The sequence below is a fragment of the Hermetia illucens genome, chromosome 4 (genome assembly GCF_905115235.1).
Source record: "Hermetia illucens chromosome 4, iHerIll2.2.curated.20191125, whole genome shotgun sequence".
NCBI classification, from domain to species: domain Eukaryota; kingdom Metazoa; phylum Arthropoda; class Insecta; order Diptera; family Stratiomyidae; genus Hermetia; species Hermetia illucens.
In genome coordinates, this window is record NC_051852.1 from 109,411,848 (window position 1) to 109,437,538 (window position 25,691).

A 25,691-nucleotide genomic window follows, 5' to 3' on the forward strand; every position below is an offset into this window, starting at 1 on the left:
ATTTACGAAGAGTTGGAGCTTTCGGGTGACAGTGGTGGTCTCTTCTTGGGTGCTACTCTCCATATAACAACACAGAAAGAACATTAGCAGAGAACAGTCTCAACTTAATCTTGGTATTGAGATAATTGTATTTCCAGATTTTACACAAAGCAGTGAAGGCGGATCTAGAGCTGTTGACACCTAAGTGGCCAGACAGCACTTCCTAGATATATAAATTGATGGCTCATGAGACGGAGAACCTTGGTTTTGTTGGTGTTTACTTTTAGTCCAACTCTACATGCGTATTTTTCCAAATCCAAAACTATTTCGCCAAAGTCCGTCACTCGGTGGGAGAACAAACAGTTGCCATCAGCGTACTTGAGGTTATCCACGGCTCCAGACAATGCAGGATGAAGAACGTCATCGATAATAGGAAGAAATAACATCGGTGACAAGATGCAACTCTGGCAACTCTCGAAATCAATGAAGAACAAATAAGGCGACAATTTTAACCCTGAGCAATGTTCCAAAATGATCTGGAGGGTGTTGATGTGGTCAAGGCAAGCCGATCGAGAGCGGAAACCAGCCTGCTGTTAATCAAGTGTACGAGATGTTTCTTGATGCGTTCCAGGATTATTTTAGCCATTATCTTTGCAATGACAGGAAGCACACAGTTATGCTTCCTTTTTTCAACACTCAGGACGGGTGCATCACTTTGGAATCTAAACTATCATCCCTTCTTCCACTTTTTGCGAACTGTCTGTGTTTTCCAGGATTTCCGTACGAATGGAAAAGGACCCACAAGCTCAAATTCTCTTCTGCTTGGAGGAACAGTTCGTTAACGTCCTTTACAGGACCATCGGAAGATTTGCAAACACATTCAAGTTCATTCGTAATGCGGTAAACACTTGCGTTCTTTCGGTACCAGCGCATTAAAAAATTTTCTTTTGTCACGAGGTACACTACGTTGAATTTGCCGAGATTTGGCACGATATCGGAGTTCGAGGCCGCCTCGCTATAATGATTCGCAGCAGTGAATTGAGCCTTTAATCCCTTCCATTCATAGATTTTTTTTCCACGGTTCCGCAGTCAGCCAGACTGTATGACGTCCCTTCGGAACGTGGCTGATGAACTGCGCAGCACCCGAAAAGAGCACGTTTGATGGTGGATTACCCATAGTATCCACGCGCATCGAGAAGTTAACTCTTAAATTTACTGTTGACTGCAAAGTCTACCATTCCAGAAATCAGTCAAACTCGTTTCAACAGCCAAAGGTCGCAGCCTTGAGGTCAGTCTGTATTCGAGGCATAGTTGACATTCCGGCAGCAATAAAGTCCGAAATTTGTAGATTGCTAGCCCACAAATGTCTATCCCTTTTAGTCACTTTTTATAATATGCATGGAATACTTTCAGTATGTTCTTGAACTCGAACTTGCAGGGCTTGATTCTGGTTGAGAAAACTACTGTTAATGACATAACGGGATTGACAATCGCCTAACCACCATCCCGAGTGACCGGAAACGACCAAGTGAGGGAGGGCTATCTCAAAACCTAAAAAACGGAAGTTGGCGAAGTTGCCTAAAGTTCTGTCAAAATGTTCGAAGGACCCCACATTTCCGATCATGGTAAGAATGATGAAGCTTCGATATTTGCGGGCCCTCTACAGTTCTTCGCACTCCGTTTTGTCAAACTCTGCTTGAATAGTCATTATTGCGGAAATCAAAGTTCACCTCAGTATTCCCTCGATTGTGTTTTGCGGACTTTGACCTCTCAATCGCGGACAAGCAAAGTGAAATCGGGGACAGTAGAACATGACTCTGGATCTTCAGTTATATAACCATATTCAGGACAAAAGAAGAAATCTTCAACCCGAATCGGTACAGATATTTCCTGTAATCACCATAGTGGTAGTAAACTTTGCTGTGCTATCGCTGAATCCACTTCTCAATGCGGGCAATTAATATGTGGATTTGGTGATCCTTTTGGGAATCATCCCATCGTTGATATCACCCTGAGGTTGTATTGAAGGCATTGCAAACCATTACCGGCACTAAGGGGTAAGTAAGGTTTACCCTCCTCATTCTGAGGTTATCTTGAAGGCGTTGGACACCATTACCATCACTAAGCGGTAGGTAACGTCTACTTTTCTCAGAATACTTTCTCGAAGGCATAGTTCAGGTGTTCTTGAAATTGGTCCTCACGCCATTCATTACCACAAGATACTTGATAGCGAACTTTAAAATGATACTATGACGACCAATCTGAATACTAATCGTATTCCTTTTCCTACGGTTTCTCGACAAAACGGGCTCCGACTTTTGGTTCGCCAGGTCAGCCGTCTCCTGCCATGCTTTCATGACACTGATTGTCTTAGTCTATACATCAAAATATTCAGGTTATTTCGTGATCATCACCGTCAAATTATTCGCAAAATCGTTTATTTCCATCTCCAACGGCACGGGGAGGACGAGAAGCCCCATTGTTGATCAAGTTCACCAGGCGAAGTCATGGCACTGAGTCCGGTGGTATTCCTGTTGTGACGATGTATTCCGTAGATCCCTGATCCGTATCATCACTACGAGAGCTAGCGTCAATACTACGTTTATGGTGTCTATCGTAGAATAGCTTGACGAAAACCAGTTTACCTGTGATGTTTGCTCCCTTAGTTTGTTCATAATAACTCTGTTCGGCGTTTCCCATGAATTTAGATTTGTCTCTTCGCACACCTACTTTAAACATTTTCGCTAGCTCGTACTTCTGACTCGCTTAAGTTTTAACCAAAGTTCGATTTTACCCTGGCGCGAGAAATCAAAGAAATTTGGCGTCTCGGGCTGTGGTTGTAGTTTTCATAATATTGCCAGCTACAGGTGCTGTACCTAAATCCCTCACGGCTTCCCTTTATGTCCTAGGGCTCTCACACAGTCTACTTCAAACCATGCGGAACTACACCATTCTGCTTACGTGCTCGATGTTGCTGGGAGTTCTCGACGGATTCTCCCACTAATCTACCACCGGCCACCACCACGAGCGCCTCTTTAGTTTTTAAGTAGCTAAAATCGTCCGAGCCTAAATCATTTAGTGATAGTATTTGGTAAAATCCGGCATCTGCCGAAATTGTGACAAATCGGAAATATAATAATAATCCTTGGCGCAACGATCCAATTGCATCAGGGCATTGAAGTATGTTAGAACACTTCATTCAAGACCGTAACGGTACATTCCAGGATTACAGTGCCCTGTAAGAGACAATGTGGTCAGCATTGCACTCGCCCGAGATTATTACCCTGATTTGACTCAGGTACTCATTCACAGCTGAGTCGACTCGCATCCGACGTCAATTCACGATACAAATTCCACTGCCACCAGTGAGATTTGAACCGCGGCCTTCCGTACGATAGCCTTGTGCTCTAACCACTCAGAACAACAGTATTCCCCCGATTGTCTTTGGCGGATTTTTATAGCAGGACTTATTTTCAATCTGGGGCAAATTTTCCTGGTGGCCGTGGTGAGTATAGTAGTCACTAACAAATCTAGCTATTCTCCTCACGAATGGGGTGCTCACATTCATCCGATCGAGTGTTAACCCCGAGTGCGGCCCTCAGGTGCATTACCGGTGTTTGTGTTCACAATAACCGCAGGATACCTTGGCTACCCTATTCTACGGCGCACGCATTCAAATCACCGATTATGACTTTGTGGTTTCCACTTCTCACATCCGAAATCAACATAACTTTCATTTCCTCGTATTGTGCCACCTTCGTGTTGATGTACACCTGCCCTAAAAGTAAATGTCAGCCATTTTCACCTTGATGAATCTAATTTCCGGGAAATCCATTAGTTCTTGATCTTCAATTTCCTTCTGATAGACGGTCTCTAAGAGTGGGTCCTGCTCAACCCAAAGGTTGGTGTGATCTGTTTCAATTCTTCATTGTGTTTAGGACTCTCCTAAATACTGAGAATCTTCAGCTACCTGCAGTATGCCTCCCCCTTTCAAGGCATACATTCCGACCAAATTTTGCATTCTTCAAATTTGTGGCTGTTTCTTTACATTTTCTGTACATTTTTTACCTACAGCAGTTGCCGGTGTCGATGTCAATATATTGCGCCATTGAAGACATTTAAAACAGCGCTTTAGGAAGGCCTGATTTTCGATTCAGTAAATGACTAAGCCTATTTACTTCTAACCGCGCTGATTCTGCTAAGTCTCTTGATTGCGAAACTTGATTGAAATTGTTTTCCCGGAAATTAGTGGATATCCTCCATTAGCATAAGTTCGTCAGTACTGTAAAAGGCGAAGGCGGTTAACAGTTTCGTCCAGGGTAGAGACAACTGATCAGACGCTGCCCCACATTTGCGTTGGAAACAGGGTGACCGAAGCGGATCACGTCACTATTCGATGGAAGAAAGTCTTTCTGTTGCTCCGCAGAAGCAGAATTTCTGATTTGTTCTTCATGTTGGTTCGAAACAGCATCTGCGTTCAAAACTGCCTGCAGTTCTGAGACTTCAATTTTTTTTGGCGGTCTGCCACGCCTTTCAATGCAGATGTCAAAATCGCCACTTTCAAAACCCCAAAATCAAAAAATGTAAGGCGATAACGGTTTTACGGTACCATAAGAGAAAGCGTAAAGCCGTCATTGCCTTCCTTTTTTTAAAGCTTGGGTGTTAAGCCGTAAACGAGGGGTCCGTGGACCAAAAAGAGAGGGAGTAAGTTGCACCTCGTCTGTTCCGCTCCGGCATCAAGTTGATGCGGACTTTGGACACCAAAATTCTCAAAAAAAATTAATTTACAAAATCAAACTTTGTATTTCGATCCGGATAGAGCAAAATCGCAGTAAACCTCGCAAAGTAGTTGATGCCATTCCTCTGCACTTTTCTTTAGTGGAAAACAGAAACGTGATTATCGATGTTGTCAGGCTCGTAACCGTACAAATTATTAGTAATCCTGTATGCGCAGCTGCAGCCATTTATAAACAGCGATTTCATACGCAGGCACCAGGTATTCCCCATGAGTTCTGCATATAAAGGATAAATTCTTCCTGCAAATCAATAATCGGGTGTACAAGAGCAACAAACGTTGCCAGTGCCACCTAGAACATGATTCCGATGGGAAAGAGCGAATGGCACAGAAATATCCGCAACGAGGGCAATTCTTTCCCACAAGTCCAATACGACCAACAATCTCAATAATTTAGGGGTATTTTGGGATCTACGTCTGTTGAAGCGTCAGTGATAATGAAGAGTCGGAAAAAAATTCTCAAATGTTTCCTTGATATTATTAAGAGGCGCGGATATTTGAGTTTTCGCACCGAATTTCACACCTCAGTCCAACAGCGACGTGGGTACAGCACCTTATACAGCATTCCATAATGAAAGTTAGTACTCGGTATCCAAAAATGTACACAGCCTATAAGAAAACTCGAAACTCCGACAAATAAAAGGCACAGCTTCATCACTTCCAAAAAAAATAGGGTAAAAACGCATATTTTCCATTTCAGATCAAGCTAATTGCAAAGAAAATCATATCGACCCAATTTCAGAAAATCATCACAACCGAAATTCCACAGCTTCTCTACACATTTCCTTTTCGAATTCGAAAAGTTAAAACTATCCAAGCCGCTATACTCATCAATGCGATTTTAATTCTAGTTTTGACGGAACAGCAGTCAATTTTTTCAAAGATTAATTTATCTAATTTTCCCCACTAACAAAAATTACTTTCCATGTCAGCCTTCCTTCGAGCCCAAGACTTTTCCCCCAAATTGTTTTACACTTCGCTTCGACTTCACTTCGATTGACCTGTTTCAGTTATAGCATAGTATATCTTGCTAGAATTTTTCAATCTATCAAAATCACATCAAAATTAAAAAATACGAATTTGATGAAGTTCTGAATGTGGAATCTCCGGCCTGGGGATCCCATGGTCGTCCAAGACCTAAAGGCAAAAGGTCCCGCTCCTTTCCTCCAACAATAGTGCGAAAATGTTTGACTTGTGCCCACAACAATAAAAAAGCGCATGCTAAATACATATTTTCCTATTCCTTTTACCGATCCATTAGGCACAACGCATTTAATTGTACGCTTGCAAGGGCATGTACCTACTTTTGGCATTGCGATGTTAGAATGAGGTTTTATTTCAAATAACACCTTTAAAATGTATGTATATAATTATTCAGAAGACTCGGCTAAAATTTTCGTAACAAAGTTAATTCGATCATTTGAATTGAATAATCTAGAGACGTTAATTTCTAAAACCATAGAGTTGGGATGGTAGGTAGTCAATATTATGCAGTAGGGGATAATAAGTATGCAATTGAATGAACTATTCCACCAGCTCAACACACAAAAATAACAAGTCGTGAAACCGGAAGCTGGACGCTTCAGGTACGAACGGTTTTGTGTATTTCTTAGTACGTAGCACGTAATATATTCAGATACTATATTATGTGAGAGTGGTGATGTTGTCATTCATAGTCCTAAATTTTCAAAGAAGCAACAACTTTGAAGTATTATAACTTTGTTAGTATTGGTGCGATTTCCACCAAACTTGGTAAGATCATGCTCTACATTGTAGCCTACATCACTGCAAAATTTGTGGTGCTAGTGGATGAATTTAAGGGGCGGGTTTCCAGCCAATTACAAAAAATTATAATAATATACTATTATTAACTTTATTTGAACAGATATCGGTTTGGAGGGTATTTAGGAGCCCTGGCACCATATAGTGGCAGCCTCCTGATTTTTTCAGATTTTTCGGTTTGGTATAATAGTTTCTGAGAATGGCCCTCTTAAAGAAATTATCACTTTCAACCCCCCGCACTCCCCACCTTTCCAACAAATGTCAAAATTGAGACCGGTTTCAAAAAGTACTAAACGAGGCCTTTAATTTGATACCCCACATGACTATATTTGATGAAAAAAATTTTACACCCTCCTTCAATTCAATGTAGAAGGATGTAACTCACTGTATGTGTGCACGTTCACAGTTCCCACCTTTCTATCACATTTGGTGTCAATCGTTATAACCGTCTCCGAGAAAAATGCGTGCTACGAACAGACAGACAGTAAACCGATTTTAATAAGGTTAAAAAAGCAACGATGATTTATATGCCTTGAAACCATCAGATACTACAGTATCTAAATATACAAATTCCCCCTATCTCGATATCTGCTCGAGTATTGTTAATTTACAAGTTTACTGGAAACTCCTCTTCATTAGACGTGGCGTTTGTATCCATGACCGGGACGTTTCATTAGCCCAACGTTTTGCACCATTAACCCGAAACAGATTATCTATTAGTTTCAACTTTCCGTATCCAAAAAATTCCTAAGATGGAATCGACATGTTTCGGTAATTTTGTACACTCCATCGCGGCGATAGGACCACCATATATGTTTCGCTAAATTGGCGACGAGGAGTCTGGAATCTTCTGTTGTGGATTTTCATTATCATCTCGAAAGTGGTCTCAGACTATTAATGATCCATACTTCATGTGGGTAAGTTTGTTATTTTTTTCAAAGTCATCACGTTTACTTTCCCTTAAAAAGTTTGAGATCGAAAGAAAGCAATTTGGAAGGGATGACGTTGCAATTTCTTGAGAATGTTCAATCTTCCAGTTTGCCGTTTTTCAAGTCCTGTACATGGAAAAAGATAGTTGGACCTACTTTCTCAACTTTTTGTTCATTAAATCATATTCGGCATGTTACAAGAAAGCATACAATTTAGATAAACATAGAACTTTATTACATGTGGATTTGTATTGTTTGTCATTACAGGAAATCCTCGTAACAAATGTGCCCTGAAGCCCGGCCATTCGTTGATGGATTGGATACGTCTCGGCTCATCAGGATTAGATTTGTCAGGTACAAAAGGTGTGATTACTCCCGTCAGTAATGCGGAGCTAGCGAAACATTGCAACAAGATGATGCTTGGTTAGCTATTCGGGGGAAAGTCTACAATGTTACACACTATATGGAATTTCATTCCTGGCGGTAAGTTATGAATCTGTTGAATCAATATAACACACACAAAATCCAAAATAGCAAGGAGTTGAATTAAGTCGCGTTCCCAAGTTTGATGGTTTGGGTGAGATGATGGATTAATATTTAGTTCTATTTTAGTCATGTTCGAAAATGGTGTGTTTGCTCTATGTACGAGTATAGGATTATTGATATTTATTTACTTATTGCTTCTCCAGGGAAGCATTGTATTCCCGCTTCGATAACAAATCTTCATGAAGAAATTATTTAGTTATAAATCCTTGGAAAGTTCTGTATCCTTAAATCTTTGGATCTTTCATGTTATCATTATCGTCTAAGTCGTACCCGGTCTAGGCCTGGATTAGTAAGGAGCTCCAGACATCCCGGTTTTGTGCCGAGATTCATCAGTTCGATTATCTGAAGCTGCTTAACGTCTTGGTCAATACCATTCCTCCATTTTATGCAGCGTCAGCCAGGGTATTTTTTTCTACCATAGATATTGCGAGCTAGATCATTTTCACTATTACGAATTAGGTGCCAATAGCAGCCGATTAAGCCGAGTCTTATCCAAAACTAAACGGTCGGAATATCACTAATATAGTTCTTTGTTGGGGATTCCACAGCCTAGCAGAATAGGAAAGAATATACTAATGGTACTCAGCAAATTAATGCTTCTGTAATTGTCGCACTAGGGGATATATCACCTTTTATGTATGGGACAAATGCCACGTTGCTAACCATCAGGCATTGATTGGTTTACTGTTCCAAGCTTTGAACATAAACTGCTTGGTACAGTTGGTCGCCTCTTATTTGCTCGTTGTTTTCGGTTGGTCAGTAATTTCTTAAATTACTCGACTGTATTTGGCTTCATTCTGCTGAATTAATGATAAAACCGCCTTGTCCCGACTCGTATCCCCTAACGAGCACCTGCTTTATTCTTGATAGGCTCGCCCCGTACAGTTCTTCAGTTATTCCTCTTCATTCTGAAAGTCTTGTGTGAAACCAACCAAACCAGATTATCCAGACCTTATTGTGCGACCCATCGCCGGTCGTATCATTTTGGAGTTCACCTGGTTGGACCCAAGTGCCTTGATTGCCACTTGACTGTCTGGATCTTATTATTGTGTGTACTGTGATCAAACATAGAGAGCTCATCCGACACTCTCCAATTCCCGACCAGCTCGTCCATCAAAGTATTCCCTAAAATTATTTCTGGTACCTGTTGTCCATTGCTGATCACGAATGTTGCAGTGTTCGCTATGTTACACATACCTAACACAAGGTCCCCGGTCAGGATCTCTGAAAAACAGATGGTAATGCGAGTGTATATTACATGTAAAATATGCCCCTCTAGGCCAGGCTTCTAGAGTTGGTTCGGCTACCTCGTAGAAGGTGCCCTTCTTTGTATATTTTTGTCATGTTCATGTCAGCTATTTCCTGTCAATTAGGTGCTGAGCGGTTTCCATTCTGTATAGGGGACTACACGATTTATGAAAACCACAAGTAATTTATCCTATTTCGTGTTTAAATCCGCCGTTATATTTCAGTCTGGTCGAGGCTTCTTCATGACTTCGTGACAGGTAGTCTTTTCGGGTATTGTTTTTAGCCCTGCACCAACCCCCAACCTGGAGGATCAGTTGCAGTGCAGTTTTCTGTTAAGAAAGAACCTAATAGATTTCATCAAATTGAGGAGATGGAGGATTTAGTGGTAGAGCTGCTGACTTTGGTTTTGGATTTTGTACACCATCGTGGGCGCCAACCCACATTTAAATTCTAGAACCTTGAAATGTGGATTGGTACCCACAATGAAGTATAAAACCTGGGAAACGTCTGCTGAACCAACCAACAACTCTACTGCCAAACCCTGTCTCCACCTACACGTGGTGACCGCTGGGAGCTCTTTCTTAACGAAAAGCTGTAGACGGAGAAGGATGAAGGCGAGTCTCCCGCGCCTAAAAAAGGGACAAATTGTATCAACTGGTCCTCCAGGATGGCGGTGGGTAGGGCTGACAACCCTACACGAAAAACAACTTTTTACGAAGCCACAACAGGAGCCTCGGACTGGACAGATTACACAACGACGAACCCGGCAACGACAACGGAATAACGATTTGCGCATTTTCTCATGGAACGTCCGCTCCCTGTACAGAGATGAAGCTACTGAGCAGCTAGCCGATACCCTGTCCCAATATAGGGCTGATGTAACAGCGTTACAGGAGATGCGTTGGACAGGGACCGGTTTCCTGAAGAAGAGTCACCACACCATATATTATAGTGGCCATCCAGTAAACCATGTGCTCGGAGTAGGTTTCTTAGTCAGCCAAAAAATGAAACCTGCTGTTATCGGCTTTGAAAACATAAGCGAACGGTTATGCACTCTGCGCTTGCGAGGCAATTTTAGAAATATAAGCCTCATTAACTTTCACGCCTCTACAGAGGAGAGTACAAAGTCAAAGAAGGATACCTTCTATGAGGCAGTAGAACGAACCTTACCATACTTGGGGATTTTAACAGCCAAGTTGGGAAGAAGCACGTATTCAGGCGATACATTGGCTCACATAGCTTACACCAAAATACCAATGATAACAGACTGCGCATTATCAAGTTAGCAACATCACACGAAATGGTTGTTGGAAGTACCTGGTTTGCGCAGAAAGCGGTCCATAAACTTACATGGGCCACTTCAGGACGGGACCACCTTCAACCAAATTCACCACGTGTTGATTAAACGCCGCCACCTCTCAGCTTTGACGAATGTCAGAACATATAGGCGGCCCAATATAGACTCGGATCACTATCTTGTTGGCATAGTGCTCCGCGCTCGAATAACAACAACATCCAGAATCCCCTCTGACAATCAGGTGAGAGTGAACACTGAAGCCATCCACAACATAGCCCTACGCGACACCTATAAGGAGGAAATGGATGCCGCAATAACCGCAGTCAACAGAGATCCTAGAGATGAAGCATCAACAAATGATCTTCACAACCACGTGAAGAACGTTGTCATTGATACGGGCACAAACATACTTGACAACAGCCTCAAAAGGAGTCGGAACCGTTAATTTGACGATGAATGTAAGCTAGCTATGGAACGGAAGAATGCTGTATACCAAGTAATGTTGCATTCTCAAAGAACGCGGGCACGCGCAAAGACTTATCACGAACTCCATCTTGCGGAGAAGCGACTTCACAGACGAAAAAGGAAGCCTGGCACGGAAGTTCTACTTCAGGCAGGATGAAGCCTTATACACCTCGATGCTCATCCTGCCGAGACAAAGAGGGAAATTTGATTTCCGACAGAGTGGGCATATTGGAGCGATCGGTTGAGTACTTTGATGAGCTACTGAACAATTAGAACATCGGCGAGTTGGAGGCCCCGCCGACTGAAGACGATTGACAAATACTGTCACCACCAAGTATATGAGAAACAGTCCGCGCAATTCATCGGCTTAAAAATCATAAGTCGCAAGGAGCCAACGGAATTACAGCCGAATTGGTTAAATATGGAGGCGACTAGTTACACCAAGTGGTTCATCAACTTGTGCTCAAGGTATGGGACAGCGAATCAATGCCTGACGATTGGCAAAGAGGCATTATCTGTCTCATACATAAAAAGGGAGATATCACGCAGTTCAGCAATTATAGAGGTATCACGTTGCTGAGTACCATCTATAAGATATTCTCCTCTATCTTGCTAGGCCGGATAGCCCCATACGCCCAGAACATCATTGGCCCATGCCAAAGAGGCTTCACTCCAAGCAAATCAGCAACAGATCAGATTTTCTCTCTGCGGCAAGCTATGGAAAAACTGTTGGAATATGGACAACAGTTGTACCATCTATTAATCAACTTTAAAGCCGCCTATGATTGCATAGCCAGGGTAAAAATATACACGGCCATGAGAGAATTCGGTATCCGGACGAAATTGATAAGACTGACTAGGCTGACCCTGACCAATGTGTGAGGCCAGATAAAAGCGGTAAGATCGCTCTCAATCCCATTCGAAATCAACAATGGTCTACGACAAGGCGATGCCCTATTGTGCGTCCTCTTTAACCTGGCCCTCGAGAAAGTAATCCATGATGCTGAAGTAAATGCAAGAGGTACGATGTCAACATTATGAGAGGAACGACCGGAGACGTACAAACTGCCTCCATCCAGATCGAGCAGGCGGCGCGAGATCTTGGGCTGCACATCAATGAAGGCAAGACAAAATATATGGTGGCAACCTCAGCACCGAAAACCAACCAACTAACAGCATCAAACCGCACTGATCAAACGAATGAAGATAGGAGACTACAACTTTGAGGACCGTTGATAATTCCTCCTATCTAGGGTCGAAATCACAACCGATAACAGCTATCATGATGAAATTCGCGCACGGTTGTTATCAGCCAACAGAGACTATTTCAGTTTAAAAGAACTGTTCCGCTCGAAACGTCTCACCATAGGGTCAAAGCACTTACTGTACAAGACAATGATCTTGCCAGTCCTCATGTATTCCTCGAAGACTTGAGCTCTTAGCAAGAAGAATTGCGAACTCTTGGCCGCGTTCGAGACAAGAATCCTCCGAAGAACTTTTGGCCCCGTACATGAGGATGGACGATTCCGTAGCCTACATAACGACGAAATCTATGAGCGATACCACAACCGTCCGGTTGTGGATAAAATCCGGCTCAATAGGTTACGGTGGGCGGGTCACTTAATCCGTATGGATGAGGATGATTCCCACTCGGAAAGTCTATAAGGACAATATCTATGGTAGAAAAAGAAGACGAGGCAGACCCTGCCTGAGATGGAGCGATGGCGTAGGCCAGGACGCCATACAACTTTTAGGGATATCGAATTGGTAAACCTCGGCACAAAACCGGGATGTCTGGAGCTCCTTATTAAGGAATTCCATTCCTTGTTTTTATAATTCAGTAGGTTTGATTAACACATGGGACACCCTGAAGACAGCCTAATGGATCATCAAATCAATTTCCACAAGTCTCTTGTGATTGTGCATAGTACGGTGGAGGAGATACCCTTAAGGTTTGCTAGATATAACATTAGGAACAGGAGAAGTTCGAACTATCACCTTCTGATCTTGCGACGTCCTTGCTAGAATAAAATCCTATAGTTGCTTAACCATCTTCACAAATAGCACGATAGTCAAAATTGAACCCTTAGTTTTAATATGAACGTACTTTCTTCCGCAGTTCATTACATTACCTGCTCGGCCCATTGTGGCTTCCGCCGTATATTTTGTACAACTTATTGCTGCAACGCCAGCCTACGCTTTCCTTTATCGTTCTTAATAAGCGCAGTAGCATGTACACAGTGATAGTTCATTCGGAGTTTTTCTGGGCCATTTCTATAAGCGGAAATCATTTTCCTATGTGCTTCAATCGATTTTACCATCGAGGGGACCGAATAATCCTCCTGAGTGTGCAATTTATTTTGACTTCATCGAGCTCAGTCCGACTTCTTTTACTGTTGACTCGAAGTAGAGGAATGTTCCTTTGGTATTATGTACAGAATATACCATGTCATTAGCCTGTGCTGTTGTCTGGGTGCAGATATTTTTCGTGGAGGACAGATACCGGTTATTTGGCCTACGAGTTCACTCACTCTCAGTGTACTTAGTTTCGCTATTAAGTGGCTTATTTGGACTGAATGTTTTTTAGAAAAATCAAAGTTATTCCTTTTGAAGTCCATCAGTAATTTATTGTCCCAAATGTACATTTCAGTAGCAACTTGCTACCTTCATCAGTGGGTTATTACTGTTTCCCAGTTTCGGTTTTTCCACCCGCCGTCCGTCCTGTAATACAAAGTTGTTATGTCTACAGCCCGTTGATGTTTCTTATCGAAGGGCTAACTGCTTGAGCTCCCAATTGCGTATGGTTCTTATAGCACAATAGGAATCAGTAAAGCTTTCATTGGCATAGTATCCATTTCTCAACGTAATATTATTTTTAGAAGTCATGGTTTTGAATTTTTGGTGGTACTCCCTTAACAGTTTACATCTAGTTTGGAATAATGCGAAAGCTTTTTAATGTCTAATGTTATCCTGCGTACATTCCCCCCACATATAGGCGCATCACATATGCCTTCACCTGGAAAACTGGGGTAAGTTGCCATAGGAGTTGCGACATGTCGTGCCTCAGATTCACTCATATTCATCCCAGCTCCATCCCCATTTTCTGTTTTGTTGTTTGTTGCGATCTCAACTTTTGATAGTAGCTAATGTAGTACGGTCTCATAAAATTTTTCCAATTGATTAGCATAAAAACGGTGGGTTAGGAGCAGAGGAGAAGAGATCGCCTTCTTTCTCATGTCTCTCAACCGGTGTTTTCATGATTTTACAAGAAAGGAACCAGGACTTGTTGACGCTAGGTTTGATCTCAGCCTAGCTTCCTTAGAAAAGTAATTTAGCCAGCCTACAAACCTAGTGTAAATAGCCCTGTCCAACAGTGGTCTTATAGAATCTAAGTATTATAGTTACTGGCTGGGCACAATTGAATCGCGTTCTGCAGAAAAAGGGGTACCCCCATCTGGAACTGGTGATTTATACTAGTCAACTGAGTTTTTCTCCTATTTCATTTTGTTCAATATCAAAATCGCGCTCATAAGTTTTCAGTTGCCTCTAGTCGATTTATTGTTCACAACTGTTTGATCCAACTGGATCTCATCATTCTTATTTAGTGAACCAGAAAAATGGGTTCCCTGATGGATTTTTAGGATTTCCTTTCCAGTTTTTGTATGCGCTCCTTCGATTCTTTGCAGTGCCCCAACAGGATTAGATGAACCTTTAGCTAGAGTTCTTTACCGGTATATTCCATCTGGAAGTGTTCCCTTTTCGTCACAAAATATCCTTAAGTCTTTTCTTCCCGGATCTCTTTGCCATAATAGATATGTGTTAGGTTATGTTTCATTCAGCCCCGCTGTCCTCCTTACGTTTTGAATGGTTGTCGTGCCTTTTACTGTAGGGGTCTGTCAGTTTTTGATTAAATCAGATAACCTTGGGCGCCGCTATTTCTCTGTGAATCTACAGTCGTGCTCAGTCGGGGTAGTGTTAACTGTCCGTCCTTCAAGCACGAATTCCGAACAGACAACCAACTTTTTGTCAAAGAGAACAAGCAACATTGCTTTGATTCCGGATTTTGAAACCTTCTTTTAATGCGGCGATTGTGGATTGTGCCACTCGCTGCTTTGCCGTTTTGCTTTGGGTTGTACTCGAAATCCAAGTTTCATCCCCGTCAATGACGTTGTCTAAAAACTCAGGATCCCCTTAAATTCTTCTCAAAAAATGTTTGAAATTGCCTCACGGGTTTGTTTCTCTTCATCCATGAACGTTTTCAGGACGACTTTCCGGCAAATCTTTCTTTATTCCAAGACCTTCGGCGATGATTTTGTGTACAACTATTTTATCGATTCCTCGGGTATCTGCGATCACACGAACACTTAGACGCTTGTTCATGTCCAACAAATCTCGCACACGTTTCTCATTGTTTTAGATTTTGGAGGTCATCCAAAGCCAGCAGACAACTGCCAAAAAGCGAACTTCCAAGATCAAGCCCCCAATCACCAATAGTAGGACTACTGGTTCCATGTTGTCACTAAGTCACTGGAAATAAAATCATTTATGTCGCCTGTTCAATCGATTGTGGAGTGTGGAGTTTCAAGACAGTCTTTTGCTCACGTTGTTATTTTTTTACTATCTGATTTTCAATAAGGACTGTACATGAGTTTCATTATCATCGCACTCAATAGCTGTGCAAGTGATAAGCCTACGATAGCGGAGCAGCGTAAAGTTAATACAAATATCCAAAACGAACGGGGATTTGGACCAGTAGTAACGAGCTCGAGAGGCTGACACCTAACCAACTTGGTCATCGCCTCAGTCAAAATCATCGTGTTAGTGTTTGAATTCGAATTTGATAAGCATGTTTTAAAATAGCCAGAGGATATGTAGTATATCCACTTACATCCTACGTTTCAGAGCCTAGCTATGTTCGCGTTCATTGGCCCAAGTTTCCTGGATTAGCACTATGTTCAGACCCTCAACTTTGATTAGCCGGTCAATTGTCGCCATTACAACTTTACAATTCTAAAAATTTGTTTATTTGAATTATTTCCAACCTTTATCGGCAGTTCACATATATTTTTGAACGTTAGTTGTAATAAGCCAAGCCACCATTACCAGCTCCTGTCTTTCAGTGCCTTCAAGTTCTTAGCACAGTTGTTATACTGTCTCCATTCCGTTTGGAATCAATCATGTTTCATTTTTTGCTTTTTAGAACCAAATTCAGAGTCTTCATCCCAACGAGGAGTTTTGTTGAACCGTCTGTATCTAAGATACATGGGCTCGGTCTTCAGAAAGCCGTCTTTTTTACTTTGGCTACCTTGGCTTTACTGACAGGGCAGAATAGCCCATAATTTCAGCTCCCCCCTTTCCACCTAGTTCTGAGTTTCTCTGTGGGTAGTGAAGTAGCTTTTATGTTTAATTTGATTCCCTTTTCTCCTTATAGAGTCTTCCTTTGCCTTTTTGCCTTTCCGGAGCAATTCATTAATTCAACCATACATTTGATGTTCTATCGTCAACGTCAAATATTAATATTTGGCAGCTGATATTATCAAATATTACTTATCACTAGAATTATTTGCCCTGCATTTATTGCATTTGCAAAGTAAATTGTACGGCAGTGCCAAATATCAATTGCTCGAAACCAAAAATCTGCATTCCCATATTCACGTGCGCCTGAAATTATTATCTAGGCCAAATACAGACCGACGCCAGTCCAAAGGCAGACCGAAACTAATCAAAACCCAGTCAAAAGAACAAACAATCATAATAACAATAGATTAGTCAATGATACTCGATATCGGCATTGATTCGGCACCCGACAACTCCCACCACCACTTACACTACGAAAAGCGGTGATGTTTCGTAATGCGATATCACTTTACAAAACATTACCTATCACGGAAGTAATACCACCATAACTTTTGTAATGTTGTGATGTTAAACAATGCGGAGATGTTGAGTGATGTTGCAATGCTTGGTAATTTTTGGATCGTGTTCCGTGATGTTAATGTGATATTACACTTTAAGGTATTACTTTTGTAATGATTACATACATCACCTACCCATCTCTACTGAACAGGTGGCTTAAGATTTTGTCTTACTCCAATCTGTGCATGATTTTACCGGTGCTCTGTGTATCCTAGCGCTCGAAAGTTAACTTTGTCCTGCCCTCACGTCAGTTTCTCGACGATGTTGCTGCTCTTGATTGTTTGATTGTCGCTGATTCGACTTTCCTGTACTTATATTCGTTATATTCGTTGTTTCATCTTTAGATATTCTGCTCGACGTGCACTACCGACAGGATTAAAGGTATGAGTTTGCATCATCTGTTGATGTTTTGAAGTGTACTATCTGTTTTTTCCATGATATCGCTGTCATATCCCGAAATGATTGCTCGCGGAAGTGGCATTCATATTAGAACATTCTGCTTCGAAGCGAGCCAGAATACGACTGACATTTCCACCGTTCAGATATTTTGTTACTCTTTCCAGTGTACATAGCCCATCGGGCGTAGAACTATTTGAAACAATTGTTTCAAATAATGACAAGCGTAAATATTCTATTAAGTTGACTAGACCCTCATTTCTCTGCTTGTGTAATATTAAATAGCCATGCCTCTACCTTAAGCGAAATATTTCACTCTATCTTATAGCGGGCGCCCAATAATTAAAGTCACTCAGGCGTTCTGACATGTAATTAAATCGTGCAACATTCAGACTTCCATCCTTGTTGGAATCTGAAATTCAAGGACATTTTTTCTCTGAGAGATAACACAAGGCATTTTGAACTCTAATCTCAAGAGGGAAAGAATTGAATTCGATTCTAAGAACATAAAGGTAAATGAATCCTCGGTGCACATTCTATCCTCTCAGTTCAAATGAAGTTTTAAATTGGCCTAGTATACTGGCAGCAGTTTACCTTTTGTAGCTTTTATCTCTCATGAATTCTGTTCGCTAAAAGATTGGATTTTTCCATCACAGATGATTTACTAGCATGTGTGTCTAGCCTTATCTAAAATCAAAATTGATTTGCGGTTTCTATTTAATATGGGTAGCCTTTAGAAGCCTCAATGGCTTCATATTGTGTGGACATTGAATCGAGTTTTGTTTACAAGCCCCACAGCCAACACATCTGGTTTTTCACGACCAACTTTGTCGCAATTAAAAGATGAAACATAATAAATCAGTAACATAATTAATTAATAAAATTATTTCAACTTGAATCATTTGTAATATCACTCAACCTTCAGCAAAAGTATAGTAAATAGTAGAAGGAAAGAGAAAGCACAAAATTATTTCCTGGTAGATCGTTATAAACCATGCCAGGTGCTTTGGAAGAATCAAAGGGCAGTATAGCACAAGAATCGTTGCCTTTGCAAAGTTCCAGTTCCTCTTGCAACACTTTCGCGTCGAAAAGTTTTGAAGAAGCTGCTAATTCTCCCCCATCTGGTGTCATCCTCCCTTTTCCTGGATGATGTGCTGTCTAAGACAGTCTTTACATTCCTTACAAAGTGTTCTAAAAGAGTTTCATTTCGAAATTTTGACGGGTTCCTTATATCTTGGGTCCAGATCTTGATTTCCAGATCCTGAAGAGGGCAGACATCCTGAAAATACTATGTTGGATATGTGCTGGAATAGTAAAGCAGTGATTACCTATAGAGTTGTAATCCGAGTCATTGCAGTTTAAAATATCAACATTCTCCCATGAAGAGCCATTGGAATAACTCCTGCTATCTCTACTACTACTGACTCTGAGTTGATAGGCAGTCAATTCGCAAAATTCCTCGCCGTTGTACTTGTTCTAGGCGCTCTACTGTGCATGTCCTTATTTGGGAACCGTAAAGAAGGACGGACTAAAACGCACTCATCAGCAAACGATAAGGGATATCCGACATCTGTTGACTTGCAACATCAACATTTCCCGTGCGTGGGGCGACCTGTGCTGCAATATCATTCGCGTATCAGACCAGATTCATCAGGCATCACGAGTCGTAGCAGTATGATGCAAAGGTTTGGATCAACCGTCCTGAGCCGCCTCTGATGTAACCCTCACTCCTCGCTGTCTTTCTCGAATCTCGTAGAGCCTGGTTCATTCCTTTAAAAAGGCCCTCAACGAAGCCTGGATGATAGAAACAATTTTCCAGCACCTTGAGCATGTCGTATCATCTCGCAGAACTGAAGGGGTTTTTACTTCTAGCGCCACACTCGTGGACAGTGGCTTTGTGCTTCAGCCGATTTTACCGCTAACATCAATCCTCAGTCACATCAATTGCGGGTCGCCTCTCTCTAGCACCATTTTGATTTAGTGAACAATCTCCTGCAGCACTTATTCTACAGGCGGCCTTGGCTTGCTGGTGAGAACCCCAGCAGTTCCCCTGCTGTGTCCAACGTGCTGAGAGGACAATACGCCGTTTCGCGCTTTTGTATTCTGATGATGAATGGGTTACCTTGACCTCTTATGTGCTACGCAATGCGCCGAAGTCTCAGGCTGTTCTTTTTAGACTTCAACCGCCCACCAGCACACAGATGGGGTGCAGTTTTAGGTTCCGATGCATTGCAAGCTGCGTTGATAAGGCTAATTGTTGAGTTTACTAACCATTCAATCGCAGTTCTTGTATCGGCATCTGGGGCTTGTGGGGCGTTTGCTCCTCAAAAGAAAGCTTTAGCAAATTTTCTAACGTGGACTCTCCCGATGTTCCACCTGGTAGATATTTGCAGGCGTCAGAACATTGGAAGGAGCCGTATGTCACTTTGAAGGAAATGTGCTGGTGATAACTGACCATGAAATTTTCAGGGCCCTTCATCTTTGCACCGCCTAAACTAATGACTCCGTAGCAAAGGTCACGTCACGGATAGTGCCCTAACAATCAGAACTTCTGAGTGTCAGAGTGCTATCGATATTTAGCACAAAAAGTCTTGGCTGTCATCTTCAAAATTTATGTTTCTCGAGAAACTGGTTGCGCCGTGCTCCGTTTGAGGGCTTTGGTATTAAAGTCTTCCTCAATTAAAACTCTGCCTTCCGGGTTTCCTACTTCATCCTCCAAGGCGGCGAATCTATTCCAAAAAGCGGATGTAGATTCGTTCGGTGTGAGGTAAACGCTAAAAAAGTCACAAGGAATACGAGCGAAGTTACCTTGGCCCCGCACTCGCAATTCGATAGAATCTCTCACCCAGATAGTAGCATTGCCAGGTATAGCGGCATACCACGATGGTGAATTCCTATCTCGATATCGCTCGAAGAAAAGCAATAAGTCAGCTCTCTCTTGCACCATCTGCCCCGTCGTCAATCGCACTCCTATTCATATTCATTTGTAAGATATGGATGATGGTGATTGACTTTGTACTTTTCAGAACTCTTCTTTGAAAATTTGAAAGCCACCCGAGAACTTAAGACTGCAGACCGTGATTCTTGGAAAGAACACCCCATTTTTCCAACACACCAGCCTTTGCTTGGTGCCCGGGTTCGGTGCACTTGTACCACAAAGCGCCCCTTTCCCGCCCCTTGAAAACTGAAACTATGTGCCCGTAGGCTTAGCACTTAAATCGGTGAGTGGAAACTGCCCTTCGCCTTATCCTACACCACAGCTTTATTTTCCTGCAATAAAGAAATTGGCTCCTTGTCTTCTTAGGGGCGATGACAATAACCAATTTTTGTCCTCTCTTGCTGACAGATCTAACTCCCCTTTTGAAGTTGCTTACGTCTGGGTAATACCTCCACCTCCGTTTTGTTCGCGAGATAATATAGACCCTTGTTTCGAGGGTGTACATGGATTTATGGAAACCATTGCTTCTCTACCTTGAATGATCTGAACTTTCTCGCAGAACGTATTTTTCTTATCAGTCCTGGGCCCAAGTTCGATAGGTATGCTGCCAGTTCGAGTCCATGGGATAAATTTGACGTCGACTTCAGCGTCTTCTGGTTTGGCGTTGTTTTTGTTTCTCAAAGAACTTTCGTAAAAGATCTCCCTTCGTCCGACTTTATGAGAAGGACATCTGATCAGTGGAGTCACTGTCGTCTATATCCAGCTTACGTTATTGTTTCGTAGCTACTTGGCCCATTTGATTACCACTTCGGGGAATTTTTCTTGTTGTATCATTGGCAACAAACTACGATGTTTTCCCCTCATCTCCTTTTATCAATTATTTATTCCATCTCTGGTAGGCTGAGAGCTTCTGGAAATTGTGTGATAAGGCCCAGAGTAGCAGCCTTATTTTCCGCAAAACGACCCCACACTTCTTGGGTAGTTTTTCTTGTTCTGCCGTTGTCTTTCGAATGCAGTCATCTAAATTCCTTCTGATTTGAGGACTTCCGTTTCCCCTTCGCCTCTCGAACCCTGCAAAACTCAACTAAATAAGGAATATCCTCAATATGATGTCCTAAATATGGCAATGCTGGGTGGGAACCTCGAAGGCCGCGCCTCACGATACATCTGAGATAGGAAAAACAGCGATTGAAGATGCGTTCGCGGTACAGGAATCTGTTATTTTTTTTTTATTTTTTCAGTTTTGTCATTGCAAATGGCGTTTCTGCCTGATTGGGGAGTTTGTCAATTTTTTTCCCGACAAGGGACTTTCCGAGTTCAAGCCCGATGGTGTCTCTCCTTTTTGGCCGCTGAAGCTGTTACCTTCTATGATGCTACTCGGTCTGCGGTCGGTTTGCGCTTCTTGCAAAATGATTTATAGTAGAATTTCCATTTTAGTTGCAAGAAGCGGTAAAAGTAGTGCATTACTGCCTCTTCTAAAAATGTCAACTGTTGCCGGTAATTGTTGCCATTGTATCATAGCTCCCAGCTACAAATCGTTAAATCCGCTAGAAGTGTAGTCGCCTTAAATCATCCCCGTGATAGTCTATGAAAAGAGGTCACGCATGAATTAACATAAACCCTTATGTGAGTTTTTATTCAGAGCGGGGACCAGGAGTTTGTCTCAACTGAGCCTGCACTGCCAATTTAATGCTATTATAGCTTTGAGCGTACTTACAGCTCGGCCTAGTTTATTATCAGGACGGAAGTAGCTGTAACATTAGCCTGAGAGCCGTTTGCAAAAGATGTTACTCTGGTATCCGTATCATGCCGGGTCGATATCACTTGACTTCGCATACTTTACTAGATCCATTAGTTCTTGCGTCGGTACAGAGAATCATATAGTATGATTGGTACATAGAGGCAACTACATATGTCATTTCGCTATTTCATTAACCTGGTCTTGTAGGATCACCGCAGCTAGGTCCTGAGTACAGAATTGTCTCAGCATAGTTGCTGCTAACAAATGTGATATCAGAACACAGGCTCTTGGCCTCATAGATCTTGCAATTGATGTTGGTATCATATAAGGGCAATATGTATGGTAGAAAAAGAAGACGAGGCAGACCCTGCCTAAGATGGAGCGATGGCGTAGGCCAGGACGCCAGACAGCTTTTATGGATATCGAATTGGTGGACCTCGGCGCAAAACCGGGATGTCTGGAGTTCCTTATTAAGGCAGAGCTAGACCGGATACCGGTTGTTGCGCCGTTGATGATGATGATTGGTATCTCCACCAAGGCATTTTGAAAACCGGATGCAAAGGGAAAGGCTGCGAGGAGGGCCTACGAAAATTGATCGTCGACCTCTATATTTACAGCTGTTATGCCGCACCAAGTATGACAATATCAGAGTACTGCAATATGCTAGGCAGATTAGCGAAGACGCCAAAGAGCATAACCCCAAGATTAGACATTATATGTCCCAGTTTGCTATAGGAGATCGTTTCGACATTGTTAACCCAACATCCGAAATCTACTCTTCCAACGATGTTATTAAGTGAAAAATCTAGTTAGCTATGTGGCGATATCGGATACGGTGTGAAGTGCAGTAGTTCCAACGGTGAAACGGATGCACCAGAAGAATAGAATAGAAGCGAAGCTAATGCAAAGCAGTAGCAGCTATTCCATGAAAAGTTAATAACTGGACAGCCCCACGAAACAGTACCAGAACGGTGGTCCCGCGGGGAAAGTGTGGTGATACTATGGGAACTTTTAGTCGGCAAATATCCGCATGCGCCTCCTCCAATCAACAAAAAAAAAAAAATACAGGCGGACAGACCGATTTTAATAAGGTTTTATTTTTGCCAAAAGTTTAAAAAGAATTGAGGGTGCGGGTCATAATTTTCATCTCGGGGACGGTTTTTTGCATAATTTTCCCCTCGATCCGGATTATTTATCTACGGTCCTAACCTTTTCCTAATCCTAATCCTTTCTCCTCTGGTTTGAGAACTTGTTTCCATTTCAAAGCGGTGTTATGTCCAGATAACATTTTTGGGCAAGTTTTTGAATAGATTAATGACGCTCGATAGAGTTCTAAACCCAGTGCTATAATTCAACAACTTCATTATCCATGAAATCCCTACACCATTTGAACAAGCGAACGTTTTTTGGAATTTTTTGATTGTAAAAAGTACTTTGCATATTTCGATTCAATATCATTTCCTGCGTTATATTGATATTTCACTTTCATTTGTTTGCTTCCTTCCAGGTCCGGATGAACTAATGAAAGGGATTGGAAAGGACGCCACAAAACTTTTCGAGGACGTGCACGCTTGGGTCAATTACGAGCAATTACTCGGAAAATGCTATGTGGGGCCTTTACGGAATTCTGCCATTATTGACCTGGAACCACTGAAACCACTTACCAAAACTTCATCCGACAACAGTGGCTCCTTTCGGCTACCCGTGCTTCCGTTTCTTCAAACATCCTCAGCCAAAACATCCCCCACGAAAAGTGCTAACACTTCCAAAGAGTATAACGTTAAAACTGGTGAAAATGCAGAGGTCGTGCCTCGTTTCGATTGGATACAGAAAACCTCGGATTTAACGCTAATATTCTATACGAGGCCCCTGTGCAATCCTGGCCTGGTTATCACCCATAAAAGCAGCAATCAGTTAGAAGTGCGAATTCAAATCGAAAGGACTACACATGTTTACAGTGTGGAGCTCAGTCATGATGTGAATTATCCATGTGCGATGAAAGTTTCGTACGAGACAGGGAAAATCGAATTGCGGTTCGTGAAAACTCAACCTCAACTTTGGACCAATTATGGGGTACTGGAGAAGCAGAAATTGACGGAGTTTGAGGGTTTGCAATTGGAATACGAGATTTTGAAGCGAGAAACGATAACACATGACTCTTATGCGGTAATTTTGCAGCCAGTGAAAAAGGTGCTGCTATTCAACCCGATAGGATTCCATATAAGCGTTACTTCGAACGTGAATGGTAAGAGGAGTCCTTTATGTTAGTGCATTTGCATATGCATGAATTCGAGTATGAAAATTCATATATTTTTTAGGGATAAGTACAGGCACTTCATAAATCGTGGTTTTCAATATATCTAAGTATATCAAGCGCTAGCCATTCAAAGTGACTTAGCTTCTTTACATCCTGTGTGGCTCTGCATTTTGAGATTTTGGACGAAGTCATTGAGAGTTATTCATCCAGAATGAACCGAGTCCGTAACCCCAAAAAAATATGAATTCATTTATTTTGCTGCCCATTTCATTCTAACTTCCAGATTTTACCACATTACTGTTAGAAGCAATTTGTTTGTCTGCGAACATCAAAAGAGCTCACTCTAATACCAATTTATTAATTATTTGGTTTAATTGAGATAAAAGCGTGATATTTGAGCCAACCATCTAGAATTTGAAATATCTTCTGCTTAACAAGAATCTTCAGAATCACGTGAACCAAATGTGTCATTGTACGGACACATTTGGTTCACGTGATTCTGAAGACATTAATTGTATGAATAATGTGAATGTGCACCTCTGATAAAACTGGATGGCAACTATTGGATAAGAAGTGATGCCACAAAAGGCCTCCTATCTAACATAAATGAATATACAATTTCCAATAGTTACTCTTCAAACAGCAGTAAAGTCTACTTCTTTTGAATGCAAATGGATTATCGGCACAATCATAAAATGTTCAATAAAAAAAACACCCAAAACATGGACTCAATGCAGGAAAAATAGTTAGAGAACAGCCAAGCATAGAAATCTTATATATGGCTGCCATAAACACCTATTTCTATCGGTTCCTGGCTGATAGCTCCAACTCCCCCTAATGATTTTCCGAGAAGTTTGAACTATCGCTCCACTGTTTTGAACCACGTAGCTCTAGGGCGACTCAATCGCTGACTATCCTAGGGGAGTAGGTTCCATTTCATATCATAACTCTCAATAGAGTCGTTCCTTTTTCTCAATACTTGGCCTACCTACTCTATTAACAAATCCACCGATATCTGGTCCGACGAGGTTATTCTTTAGTTAGTTTAGTTGCCTTGAGCCAGAATATCCCGATAACATCACATAAATATGAATTGATTCCCATTTATCACCATAGAAAGATCCTTTGCGCGGAACAGTCTCAACTTGATGTAGGTAATAGACAATGGTATTTGTATACGTATATCTGACACTAAATATAGCTATCTAAATATACAATTTGTTGGACGATTTCAATGTCCCACCTATTATTGGAAATAGGCCGGAGAGGATAACCAGCCACATTGGCTTTGTTCTTACTTATCTTCAGTCCGACTCGGCTTGCCTCATACTCCAACTCCAAAGACATTTAGCCAAGGTCCATGACTCGGTGAGAGAGCAAGCGAAGCCATTAGTATATTGAG

General features: G+C 41.8%; 1 protein-coding gene across 1 annotated transcript in view; it reads left to right on the plus strand.

Moving 5' to 3' along the window:
• Positions 1–25,691, plus strand: part of LOC119654687 (cytochrome b5 reductase 4) — a 126,220-nt gene that overhangs the window by 58,837 nt on the left and 41,692 nt on the right. The window contains 4 exon segments of the mRNA XM_038060197.1: positions 7,753–7,887; positions 7,890–7,960; positions 7,962–7,968; positions 23,540–24,277. Of these exon segments, the coding sequence (XP_037916125.1) occupies positions 7,753–7,887; positions 7,890–7,960; positions 7,962–7,968; positions 23,540–24,277 (951 nt within the window).